The sequence below is a fragment of the Nycticebus coucang genome, chromosome 10 (assembly GCF_027406575.1).
Source record: "Nycticebus coucang isolate mNycCou1 chromosome 10, mNycCou1.pri, whole genome shotgun sequence".
NCBI lineage: Eukaryota > Metazoa > Chordata > Mammalia > Primates > Lorisidae > Nycticebus > Nycticebus coucang.
This window is the reverse complement of record NC_069789.1, coordinates 115,745,516-115,758,300: the sequence shown is the minus strand read 5'-3', so window position 1 is coordinate 115,758,300 and position 12,785 is coordinate 115,745,516. Positions and strand designations below refer to the sequence as shown.

Here is a 12,785-nt window from a genome sequence, read left to right as displayed (position 1 = left end):
GCAGACTGCTAAGGGCTAGAATTTAGAGGTGTGTGTGGCTCATGATCGGATATGGGGAAGAATAAGTTACCTGAGCATCTTGGGCTGGATAATTTCACATGGGAATTTGTGGGTGGGAGTTCTTACTATTCAGGGACATGAATTGTCAAATTTGGGGATCTGAATCATGGGGATCAGAGGCTAGTTGGAGGGTCAGAAGTCAGATAGATGTTTCCACATCAGACATAGAGAGAGGTTTGGAATGTGAAGAAGAGGGACTTGGAATCAAAAGCCAGGTGGGAGTCAGAGGTTAGCTCTGGGATCAGAGGTCCAAGGGTAGAGGAATTCAGAAGTAGAAGGTCAGAGTCTTGATAGTAGGAGATCCCAGAGGTCAGAGGTTAGCTACAAGGGTCAAAAGGCAAGAAGGTGGCTCTAACCAGACTTAGTTTCACATCAGGTCCAGGTGACGCCAGGGACTAGTGGGACGTGCTGGGCCAGAGGTCTGGGTGGCCGTAGGTCAGGGCTCAGGGGTGAGAGTGAGGCCTCCTCTCCTCTCCATGTAGGGTGGTGGAGGACCTTGCTGAGAAGACGCCGCTGGGGACCCTGCAGCAGTCCAGCGGCAGGGACAGCCGCGTGGGCTGCGGGTGCCTGCGCAGGTGGTCCCACTTCTGGGGCGCGCCGGTCACGGCCTTCATGGGCAACGTGGTCAGCTACCTGCTGTTTCTGCTGCTCTTCGCCCACGTGCTGCTCGTGGACTTCCAGCCCATGCCCGGCCCCGCTGAGCTGCTGCTCTACTTCTGGGCCTTCACCCTGCTCTGTGAGGAGCTGCGCCAGGGCCTGGGTGGCGGCTGGGGCAGCCTGGCCAGCGGGGGCCCGGGACCAGGTCAGGCCTCCCTGCACCACCGCCTGCGCCTCTACCTCGCTGACACCTGGAACCAGTGCGACCTGCTGGCCCTCACCTGCTTCCTCTTTGGTGTAAGCTGCCGGTGAGTGCCCCGGGGGCCTTTGAACCATGGCCCCTTCCTGATTGGGAGTGGAAGGACCTCAGTTCAAGACCACTTCTTCACTGTGGAAAAACTGAAACCCCTCTTACGAGTGTGTGCACCTGATACTCGCCTCAAAGTAACTGGTTTGCAGAAGGATGTAGGGCTTTAGGGGCCACAGGATTAAAAGAGAATCCCAAGTCAGCCACACAGCCTCTGCTGCCATTTATTGCTAGGTCTGGAGGTTACCAGAAGTTTCTCAGAGCACCCATAACCTGGCGCCATCTTCACCTCCTCCTCCTCCTTCCTCCACAGCCCTGTACCAGGTCCAGCCCTCCTGACCCCCAACTCTCTCTGCCTCGTCCCCTAAGTGCCTCCATGCCACTGGCTTGGCCGCCTGTCCTTCCTAGCTGGACCCTCACCCAGCCTCCTGGATTCTGATCTTTTCCTTCCAGGGCTCCAGAAGGGTCTTTCTACCTCTGAGAGCTGCCCGTCCCTCTCTGCTTTCCATGGCTTCCAGCACCCCTGGACAGGGCCTGGCCTGCCTCTGCTGGCTGTCCCACCAATTTCTTTCTCTTTTCTCCAGCTGCGCTCCACCCTCTTTAAAAGCTACTTGAAATTCCTTCATCATAGGACAATTTGATCTTGACGTTTGGACCCAGATATTTGGAATCTGCATACTGTAATTATAAAATTTTAATCAGAATTTACCAGTACTGACAGATTCCTATCAAAGAAGTATTTTCCAGTTACTTAAAATTCCCTCGTCAATTTTATGTGCAGGACAGTTAAGCCCATTTCAATTTTTTTCATTTTCAGTTTCTGAAATGATTTCAACTTGGTTGTTATTCGAGTTTAAGTTTTACAATGAATGTATGGTTCATCACTTATGTTTTTGTCCATATTGAAATTTGAATTTGCCCAGATCTAGGGTCTCTGTTTGTGATTTTTCCTTTGTGGTTGTTACTTCTTGCATGTCCAGTTTTTCTGGATCTATTTTCATAGATTCAAATTTCACTGAGGAGGCTCACATGTTTTGCCAACTATTTAGTCCATGAAAACTTCTGTTTATTTCATAGCTAACTCATAAAAACCAAATAGTGAGCATTCCCTCAACTGTTTTCTGTTGGTAGAAGTGGGCTATATAGTGACTTCATTTCCACCATAATTTCCAGATCATACTGTGTGGTGCCCAAAGGGAAGGCACAGGGTAGGTCAAAATGTCCTTGGGAGGGACCACACCTACGGTGCATCTTACAAGGGTAAATGTGAAACTTACTAAATGTAGACTATAAATGTTTTAACACAATAACTAAGAAAAAGCCAGAAAGGCTATGTTAACCAGGGTGATGAAAATATTTCAAATTGTATTTAAAACCAGCGCATGGTACCCCATGATTGCATTAATGTACACAGCTATGATTTAATTAAAAAAAAAAAAGCAAAGAAAAAACAAAACTAAAAACAAAAAAAAAGTCCTTGGGAACAAATCATCTTGTCTTGGGGTCTTGGTTAGTGTTGTTCCCCCTTTCTGAAACACCTTTCCCTCGTCTCCCTTGCTAAGTCAACTCTGACACTCCCTTTAGACTTTAGCTTTGCTATCCCTGCCTCTGGAAGCCTTTTTTTTTTTTTTTGAGACAGAGCCTCAAGCTGGGTAGAGTGCTGTGGCATCACAGCTCACAGCAACCTCCAACTCCTGGGCTGAAGCGAGTCTCCTGCCTCTTCCTCCCAAGTAGCTGGGACCACAGGCGCCCGCTACAGTGCCTGGCTAATTTTTGGTTGCAGCCATCATTGTTGTTTGGCGGGCAGGACTGGCTGGATTTGAATCCGCCAGCTCAGGTGTATGTGGCTGGTGCCTTAGCCACTTGAGCCACAGGCACCAAGCCTTTTTTTTTTTTTTAAAAGACAGAATCTCACTATGTCATCATTGGTAGAGTGCTGTGGCATCACAGCTCACATGTAGAATATGAGAATATATATAACCTCAAATTCTTGGGCTTAAGGGATTCTCTTGCCTTACCCTCCCCAGTAGCTGGGACTACAGTGCCTGCCACAGCACCTGGCTATTTTTTTGTTATTGTTGTCATTGTTGTTTAGCAGGCCCAGGCCAGGATCGAGCCTTCCAGCTCCCCGCCACCCCCGCCCCTCCCCGTGTATGTAGCCAGCACCCTAACCACTGAGCTACAGGCGCCTAGCCATGGAAGGCTTTCTTATCCTTCCCAGACTCTGGGTCCCTCCTTTGTATTCCCCGTAAATGCCCGTAAGTGGTGCTCTGATTATGACTTGTGCTGTCTCTCACCTCACACAAGATTATAAACTCCTCAGGCCACATCTGTCTCATCTTCCAGCAATTTCAAACATCTTTTAAATATATGAACTATTACCAAAGAAATGCAGAAATATGTTTTACTGAACAAATTTAACAAATGAGGGATGTAGAACAGGAACCAAAGATTTTCCTCCATTATGACAAGCGACCTGCCTTTCTCTGTGGTTACCTCCATCAGTAGTTTGGTGCACATCCTGTCTGTTCTTTTTCTTTTCTTTTTTTTTGAGACAGAGTTACATTATGTCACCCTCGGTAGAGTACTGTGCTGTCACAGCTCACAGCAACCTCCAACTCTTGGACTTAAGTGATTCTCTTGCTTCAGCCTCCCAAGTAGCTGGGACTACAGGTGTCCACCACAACTCCTGGCTATTTTTTTTTTTTTTTGAGACAGAGCCTCAAGCTATTGCCCTGGGTAGAGTGCCATGGCATCACAGCTCACAGCAACCTCCAACTCCTGGGCTCAAGTGAGTCTCCTGCCTCTTCCTCCCAAGTAGCTGGGACCACAGATGCCCACTACAATGCCTGGCTATTTTTTTGGTTGCAGGCCCAGGCTGGATTCGAACCCGCCACCTCAGGTGTATGTGGCTAGTGCCTTAGCTGCTTGAGCCACAGGTGCTGAGCCCCAGCTATTTTTTTGTTGCAGTTGCTATTGTTGTTTTTTAGCTGACCTGGGCTGGGTTTGAACCCGCCACATTGGGTGTATGTGGCTGGCGCCCTACCCACTGAGCTACAGACACAGCCGTGTCTGTTCTTTTTCTATTCATTTATAGACACAGATGCACATAATTCTTTTAGAACAAAAACATGATATTTTATGCATTTTTATGGCAACTTTTTCTCTACAATATGTCCTGACATGGTTTCTATGTCAGTACACGATTTGTAAATACACCTTATTCTTTTTTTTGTTTTCTTTTCTGAGACAGGGTCTCACTTTGTCACCCTCAGTAGAGTACAGTGGCATCACAACTCACAGAAACCTCAAACTCTTGGGTGTAATCCAGCGGTTCTCAACCTGTGGGTCGTGACCCCTTTTTAATAAGGAAAATACACTATGGCATTAGGAAGATTGAGAACCAATGGCCTAAGCAATCCTCTTGCCTTAGCCTCCCGAGTAGCTGGGATTACAGGCGCCTGCCACAACACCCGGTTATTTTTATAGGCGAGGTCTCACTCTTGCTCTGGCTGGTCTGGAACCTGTGAGCTCAGGCAGTCCACCTTCCTTGGCCTCCCCAGAGTGCTGGGATTACAGGCATGAGCCTCTGAGCCCAGCCCAATACACATTATTCTTTAAAAATGCCACTTCGAGTTCCAAAGAAGGGCTTTTAGCCATCGTTGGGTAAAGATCAGATGAAAGAGAGTTCTTGCCAGAATTTAAGGAATGTGCTATTTTTGTAAGGCAGTAAGACAAACCTTCCAGAGATAGAAATCAGCCTAAGAATTTCTCAACAATCTCTTTCATTTCCAACTCAAGATAACAAATATGAGGTTATATCATATATTTGCCTCTCTGGTTTTAATCCTTAGCTGCTGAGGTTTCTGTTTCTTTCTTTCTTCCCTTATTTCTCCTTTCCTTCCTTTTCTTTCTTTCTTTTTTTCTCTTTCTTTTTCTCTCTCTTCTTTCACATGCAAGCTGTTAGGACACCCCCTCTTTTGAGGAGAACAGACAAAAAGCACTGTGGACACAACTTAGGGACTCTTTACAAGGGATCTTACACATCCTGGATGGTTGATCCTGATGGTCCCCATTCAAGTTTTTCTCATAGACATACTGAGAGGCTGGCTTCTTCTATGCTGTGTTAGAAATGCTACAAAGTATTAGACATGCATAATTTACTCAAACAGAGAGCAAGATGAGAGAGTTTTGCCAAATACTAATGCTTCAGATTATCCCTTATATTGGGATAAACTGAAGCATTAGTCTTTGCTAACATCTAAAGTGTCTTTTTAGATGAAAGGGCTAAGGACCTATGCTGCCATGCTCTAGAAATGCCAGCAATATTTTAGACACTTTATCAAACCCAGTAATTTCCAGGTGAAGGATGGATTTTTGCATGGGAAAAATGGAAAGATCTTAGCTGACAAGGGAGAAATGTTCAGTCATCTCCAGAATTGAATGACGAATGATATTTACTTTGCCAATTCCCTTATAGACGAACGTTCAGGTTATTTCTGGGGGTTATTATCCCCAAATAATAAAGGTTTACATCTCAAGTATAAAGTTTGTGGGTCAAAAGGTACACATATGCTTGACAAAGATTTCCTTATAAATAATTTCACCCATTTTCCGGCAGTGCCTGTGACTTAGTGAGTAGGGCACCAGCCCCATATACCGAGGGTGGAGGGTTTGAATCCAGCCCCAGCCAAACTGCAACAAAAAAATAGCCGGGCATTGTGGTGGGCGCCCGTGGTCCCAGGAACTTGGGAGGCTGAGGCAAGAGAATCGCCTAAACCCAAGAGCTGGAGGTTGCTGTGAGCTGTGACACCACAGCATTCTACCAAGGGTGACAAAGTGAGACTCTGTCTCTAAAAATAAAAAAATAAAAATAAATGGGCGGTGCCTGTGGCTCAGTGGGTAGGGCGCTGGCCCCATATACCGAGGGTGGTGGGTTCAAACCTGGCCCTGGCCAAACTGCAACAAAAAATAGTCGGGCATTGTGGTGGGCACCTGTGGTCCCAGCTACTAGGGAGGATAAGGCAAGAGAATCGCCTAAACCCAGGAGTTGGAGGTTACTGTGAGCTGTGATGCCACAGCACTCTACCAAGGGTGGTAAAGTGAGACTCTGTCTCTAAAAAAAAAAAAAAAAAATTTTTTTTTGCCCATCTGATGGGTAAACACGACTTCTTCTTGTTCTTTGTTTTAATTTATGCATATGACTACAAAGTAGGTTGGGCATCTTTTTGTAAGTTTTTTTTTTTAAAGCAACGTGACTTTAATTACTTTGGAAACATCCCTCCCCCAATAATGCCTGAACCCAGAGGTACATAAAAATGACCAAACATATTTTAAAATAATAGATTTGAGGATCATTTGTAGTTTCTTCTTCATGAATCTTTTTGTAAGTTTAATGGGCACTTATGTGTTGTCAATGGTCTTCATATTTTTGCCCCCTGTTTTTTTATTGAGGTTCATCGAGCTCTTTATACATATGTACATGCACATAGGTAGGCACTCTCCTCTCCTTGTATCTGGGATTCTAATTTTTGGCATTGTTGTTATTCTAAATATCTTCTTGTATTTTATAGCTTGTCTTTTCACTTTGTATGTTATCTTAAACTTTCTTACACGTTAATTCTTCTTTCTGAAATAATCTGAGATTCATAAAAAAAGTTGCAGGGCCGGGCACGGTGACTCACACCTGTAATCCCAGCACTCTGGGAGGTCGAGGCAGGTGGATTGCTTGAGCTAACGGGTTTGAGACCAGCCTGAGCAAGAGCGAGACCTTGTCTCTACTAAAAATAGAAAAACTGAGGAAAGAGGATCGCTTGAGCCCAAGAGTTGGAGGTTGCTGTGAGCTATGACACCATGGCACTCTGCCCATGGCAACAGCTTGAGACTGTCTAAAAAAAAAAAAAAAAAGTTGCAAAACAGGACAAAGAATTTAGCTTTCACCCAGATCGTACAGATGTTAACATCTCACATGATCAAAACCAGGAAATCTTATTCCCATCTCACCACTTGTCTCACTGATGCCCCCTTTCTGGTCCAGGATCCAGCTGAGGATCCCATTTTGCCTTTAGTTGCCATGTCTCTTGATCTCCTCTACACTGGGACCTCAGTCTTTGTTTTTATGATGTTTTAACAGACCAGGCCAGTTAGTTTGCAGAATGCCTCTGTATTAGGGTTTGTCCGATGTTCCCTCACAATCAAATCTAGACTATGCATTTTGGGCAGGGATATTGAAGAAATATTTTGCTTTTCTCAGTCCATCCATATAAATTTGTAATCTTCAAATCACGTTTGACTTGTGCAGTTACAAGAGGTGTTCAACATGACTTGTATTCATCTTTTGTTATGGTGTATATTGAGTATTACAATTTATTTAATAGAGTTTTTTCCTTTCTTAAAATGAGTACCCTTACAGTTTTGGCACCCTCTGTGTGTTGTCTTTTGAGGCACAGAAATTTTATATTTCAAAGTAGTTAAATTCATCAATGCTTTCCTTATTATGGTTTTATGTCTTGGGCTTTTTTTTTTTCCCTGACACAGAGTCTCACTCTGCCACCCTCGTGCCATGGTGTCACAGCTCACAGCAACCTCAAACTCTTGGGCTCAAGCAATTCTCTTGCCCCAGCCTCCCAAGTAGCAGGGACTACAGAAACCTGCCACAACGCCCGGCTATTTTTTTTTTGAGACAGAGCCTCAAGCTGTCACCCTGGGTAGAGTGCTGTGGCGTCACAGCTCACAGCAACCTCCAACTCCTGGGCTTAAGCAATTCTCTTGTCTCAGCCTCCCAAGTAGCTGGGACTACAGGCTCCCGCCACAATGCCTGGCTATTTTTTGGTTGCAGTTGTCATTGTTGTTTGGCAGACCTGGGCTGGATTTGAACCCACCAGCTCTGGTGTATGTGGCTGGCACCTTAACCACTTGAGCTATAGGCACTGAGCCAGCGCCTGGCTATTTTTAGAGATGGGATTTTGCTCTGGCTCTGGCTGGAATGTCTTGTAATTTTATATGACATCCTGTCCTATCCTAAGCTCATGAAGAAGTTTGTCTATGTTTTCTCCTAGCTTTTTAATGCTTTGCCTTTTACACTAGGTTTTTAATCCATCTAATTTTTAAGTACATGATGATGCAAAATAGGGATGTAATTTTTATTTTCTTTATGAATTGTTGATGTTTATTGTCCATTTGAACTACTATGGATTATACGGTGTTTATCTGGTTTCCTGTTAGGCTACTTTTACAAAAAAAGTATTTAAAAAACCTTTCTACTTTTATGGGTTGGACCAGCAGTCCAACTCCTGCAGTTTTTCCAACCTGATTCTTACAGGGACCTGCTTCTTGCTAAAGCAATTGTTCATTCAGTCATTCTTTAAAGAGTGTATGCATCCATTTTTTAATGGGTACCAGTCCCCAGCGGGGACCAGCTGATTAAACCTGAGCAAACCCTAGGTGAATCAGAGGGTCTGATCCTGCCCTTTGAAAGCCACTGCTTCATCTGAAGCATGGTTTGGGGAAACTACCGTTTTCCTTGGCACCCTGTGGCCCTCGTGTGACCCCTGCCACATCTCCCCACACCCCAGGCTGACTCCCGGCCTGTATGACCTGGGCCGCACTGTCCTCTGCCTTGACTTCATGATTTTCACGCTGCGGTTGCTGCACATCTTCACAGTCAACAAGCAGCTGGGGCCCAAGATTGTCATCGTGAACAAGATGGTGAGAGGAGCGGCCTAGGGAGAGACTGGGCCATGCTGGACTGGGCTAGAGAAGGTGGGGGGCGGGGAGGGAGACGGCTGGGGAGAAGGGCTTGGCCTGGGGGCGTGGTCTTGGGAGATGGGGCGGGGCCAAGGTAGGGAAGGGCGGGGACAGACTCCGCCACACCTTCTTCTTCCGACAGATGAAGGATGTGTTCTTTTTCCTGTTCTTCCTCGGCGTGTGGCTGGTTGCCTATGGGGTGGCCACTGAGGGGCTCCTAAGGCCCAAGGACCATGATCTCCCAAGTATCCTGCGCCGCGTCTTCTACCGGCCTTACCTGCAGATATTCGGGCAGATCCCTCAAGAGGACATGGACGGTAGGGAGGGATAACAGGGCCAGACACCCTCCCTCTGAGCCTCTGTCCTCTCTCCCAGGGTCTGTGTATGCCGTTAGGAAAATGTCTCTCTCTGAGTCTCTGTCTCCCTTTTTCTATGGGTCTCTGAGAGACTCCCTAGCCTCCCCCATCATCTCAGTGCGACCCTGTGCTCCTCTCCTGTATTTCTGTCCCTCCTCCCCGGGGTCTCTGTGCCCCCCACCCTCGCCAGGGTCTCTGCCCACCCCACCTTCTCTGACTTCCTTAGGTCTCTGTCAATCCTGCCCTATCTCTGCGTGTCTCCCTTCACAGTGGCCCTCATGGAGCATACCAATTGCTCGTCGGAGCAGGGCCTCTGGGGGCACCCGCCAGGGCCCAAGGCAGGCTCCTGTGTTTCCCTTTATGCCAACTGGCTGGTGGTGCTGCTCCTTGTCATCTTCCTGCTTGTGGCCAACATCGTGCTGGTCAATTTGCTCATCGCCATGTTCAGGTGAGGCCTGCTGTTTTCCCATCCAGACTCACCCATCATGACCCTTGACCCCATCATGACTCTTGAACTCAGTCTAATCAATTTTGTCTTAGTTCCTAAACTCTGACTTAAATCTAATGCTGGCTAAACCTGGACTTTGGACTCTGATCCTCTCCCTGAGCCCAGGCTGAACTTTTTTTATTGTGGCAAGATAAATATTTTGATATATATATATATATATATATATATAAAGTTTGCCACTATGTCAGGCCCAAGTTTGTTTGCTTGTTTATTTTAATCATGAAATGATTTTCTGTGTCATTTGAGATGATCATGTAGTTTCTTCCCCCGTGGTTTGTTCTACTAATGTAATATATTACATTGATTTTTATATGAACTAAATCCTACTTGGTCGTGGTGTATAATTTTTTTAATATGCTGTGGAATTAGGTTTGTTAGTATTTGGGGGGGTTACATGTATATTCAGAAGAGATATTGGTTTGTAATTTTCTTATGGTATCTTTATCTGCTATTGATATGTAATGATGGCTCATAGAATCAGGAAGCATTCTCTCCTTTCAATTTTTGGAAGAATTTGAGAAGCATTGGTGTTAATTCTTCTTAAATATTTGGTAGAATTCATCAGGCTACACTGATGCTTTTCCTTATTGGAAGAATTTTTTTTTTTTTTGGAGACAGAGTCTCACTTTGTCACCCTTGGTAGAGTGCTGTGACATCATAGCCCACAGCAACCTTAAACTCCTGGGCTCAAGTAATTCTCTTGCCTCCGCCTCTCAAGTAGCTGGGACTACAGGCGCCTGCTACAACACTCAGCTAAATAGTTGAGGTCTCGCTCTAGCTCAGGCTGGTCAGAGTTATTATTATTAATGATTATTATTATTAAGGATTCAAACTCTTATCATAAGTCTATTGAGATTTTCTATTTCTTCTCTAGTCAGTTTAGGCAATTTGTGTGTGTCTAGTAATTTGTCCATTTCAACTAAGTTATCTAACTGAAATACAACTGTTGATAATATTCTTTTATAATCCTTTTTATTTCTGTTAAGTAGTAATGTCTCCAACTTCATTTCTGATTTTAATTATTTGCGTCCATGCTGACTTTTGAGCCCAACTTTAATTCTGACTCCAAGATCTGCCTTAATACATGATACCATCCTCAAATTGACCTCTAACATCTGATTTTTGGACCTTCTAACTTGACTTATAATTTTTTTTTTTTTTTTTTTGAGACAAAGTCTCACCGTGTCACCCTCCGTAGAGTTGCTGTAGCGTTACAGCTCACAGCAACCTCCAAATCTTGGGCTTAGGCGATTCTCTTGCCTTAGCCTCCCGAGGAGCTGGGACTACAGGCACCCGCCACAACACCCGGCTATTTTGTTTTTTGTTGTTGTTGCAGTTTGGCCGGGGCGGGTTCGAACCCACCACCCTTGGTATTTGGGGCTGGCACCCTACCCACTAAGCTGCCGCCCCCTTCACTTATAATCTTATCCTGTAATAACCTTGACTTTATTAATCTTGACATCTGCCTGCTGCCTGGGACTTCGAACAGATATTGCCTGACTTCTAACCTTGATCCCCTGCTCCTGATCGGGCCGTGACTTCTGGTGACTTTCACCTCTGGCTTCCACAGCCACACGTTCGGCAAAGTACAGGGCAACAGCGACCTCTACTGGAAGGCTCAGCGCTACAGCCTCATCCGGGAATTCCACTCTAGGCCAGCACTGGCCCCGCCCCTTATCATCATCTCCCACGTGCGACTCCTCCTCCGTAGATGGAGAAGCAGGACCTCCCAGACCAATTTGTCATTCTCCCGGCATCATTTTCGTGAGAACAAAGCTTGGTTTAAAAGGCATAAATACAGGGGGCAGGACTTGGAGAGAAAGATGAACGTGGAAAGGGGGCAGAAGGAAAGGAGGGGAAATGCCCCCAAAGTCTAAATGACGGATGGGTGGGGCTTGGGCGGTGTGGGCAGAAGGCGCTATAGGGACGCCGAGGCAGGGCGGGAGAGCAGCTCTGAGGGTTTGAGGTGGAAGGGCTGGGCCTGGGAGAGGCGTGCGGGGGGCTGGGCGGGCCCTTTCACTCCATCTGGACTCCGCCTTCCAGGGGTCCACCTCTCAAAGCAAGAGGAGCGGGAGCTGTTGACGTGGGAGTCAGTGCAGAAGGAGAATTTCCTCCTGGTGCGCGCTCGGGACAAGCGTGAGAGCGACTCCGAGCGTCTGAAGCGCACGTCTCAGAAGTGAGGGAGGGACTTGGGCAGGGGCGGGGTCCTGTGCCCGCTGAAAGGAGGGGAGGGGAGGGGGGATCCTGGGACGTACGGAGGGGGCGGAGCATCCGAGGGGCGGGGCGGGCGGTGGCCCTGTGTCTTAAGCTTTTACTTTCCAGGGTGGACACCGCATTGAAGCAGCTGGGTCACATCCGCGAGTACGAACAGCGTCTGAAAAGGCTGGAGCGGGAGGTGAGGACTCGCGGCTTGGCTGAGGTACTGTGGCAGAACTGGGGACAATAGGGTTCCTATCTTATACTCTGATATCCCCTCATCCCCCAGGTCCGACACTGTAGCCGTGTCCTGGACTGGGTGGCCGAGGCCCTGAGTCGCTCTGCGTTGCTTCCCCCTGGTGGGCTGCCACCCCCATCCCCGCCTGGGCCCAAAGGTCGGTTTGTAGGGTCTACCTGTGTATCTCCAATCTGGTCGTGTGTTTTTGTTTTTCTCTCTTGCTGCCCTTCTGTTGTCCCTGGGTCACTCTCTAGGTCTTCTTTGGGCTTTTCATACTTTTCTTCTCAAGTTTTTTCTTTTTTCCAGTCACCCGTTTTGTGTGTGTGTGTGTGTTTTTTCTTTCTCCCGGTTTCCCCCAATTACCTGCTCTCCCTTCTCTCTTTCCTGCAGACTGAGCCCTGTGGTAGACTTCAAGGAGCCTACAGGTTTTTTTTTTTTCTCCTAGAAAGAAGCTGTAAGTAAGAGTAGAGTAAGGCCCAATTGGTCCTTGACCCTGCACCTGGCAGCCTTGTCTTTGGATTGGGCCTCATACCTACAGATTAGCACCTGGGCCAAATCAGGGCTACCTTGGGGGTATCATCCATATGAACCACAGCATGCTCAGCTCCTCCCAGAACCACATCCTCTCCGGGAAGGTCCTGTTCTGGAGCCTGGATATTGCTTCTCTGAGGGCCCTGCCACAGCAGGAGGAGTCTGGAGGGCCCTTGGGGTTGCAGGGACCACAAATCCCATTCACAACTTCCCCACACTGGGGGAAATAAAGTCATTTGTAATGAA

General features: G+C 46.8%; 1 protein-coding gene across 3 annotated transcripts in view; it reads left to right on the top strand.

The window, feature by feature from the left end:
- TRPM4 (transient receptor potential cation channel subfamily M member 4) overlaps positions 1 to 12,785 on the top strand; it is a 47,208-nt gene extending 34,423 nt beyond the window's left edge. For 2 of the 3 annotated variants that reach the window (XM_053606937.1, XM_053606939.1), the window contains 9 exons: positions 543 to 965; positions 8,539 to 8,671; positions 8,853 to 9,027; positions 9,337 to 9,514; positions 11,145 to 11,338; positions 11,618 to 11,750; positions 11,897 to 11,969; positions 12,060 to 12,165; positions 12,399 to 12,785. In XM_053606937.1, the coding sequence (XP_053462912.1) occupies positions 543 to 965; positions 8,539 to 8,671; positions 8,853 to 9,027; positions 9,337 to 9,514; positions 11,145 to 11,338; positions 11,618 to 11,750; positions 11,897 to 11,969; positions 12,060 to 12,165; positions 12,399 to 12,403 (1,420 nt within the window). In that variant the 3' untranslated portion in view covers positions 12,404 to 12,785. Of the gene's footprint in view, positions 1 to 542; positions 966 to 8,538; positions 8,672 to 8,852; positions 9,028 to 9,336; positions 9,515 to 11,063; positions 11,339 to 11,617; positions 11,751 to 11,896; positions 11,970 to 12,059; positions 12,166 to 12,398 lie in introns of those variants that run through there. The other variant, XM_053606938.1, reaches the window with a different exon arrangement.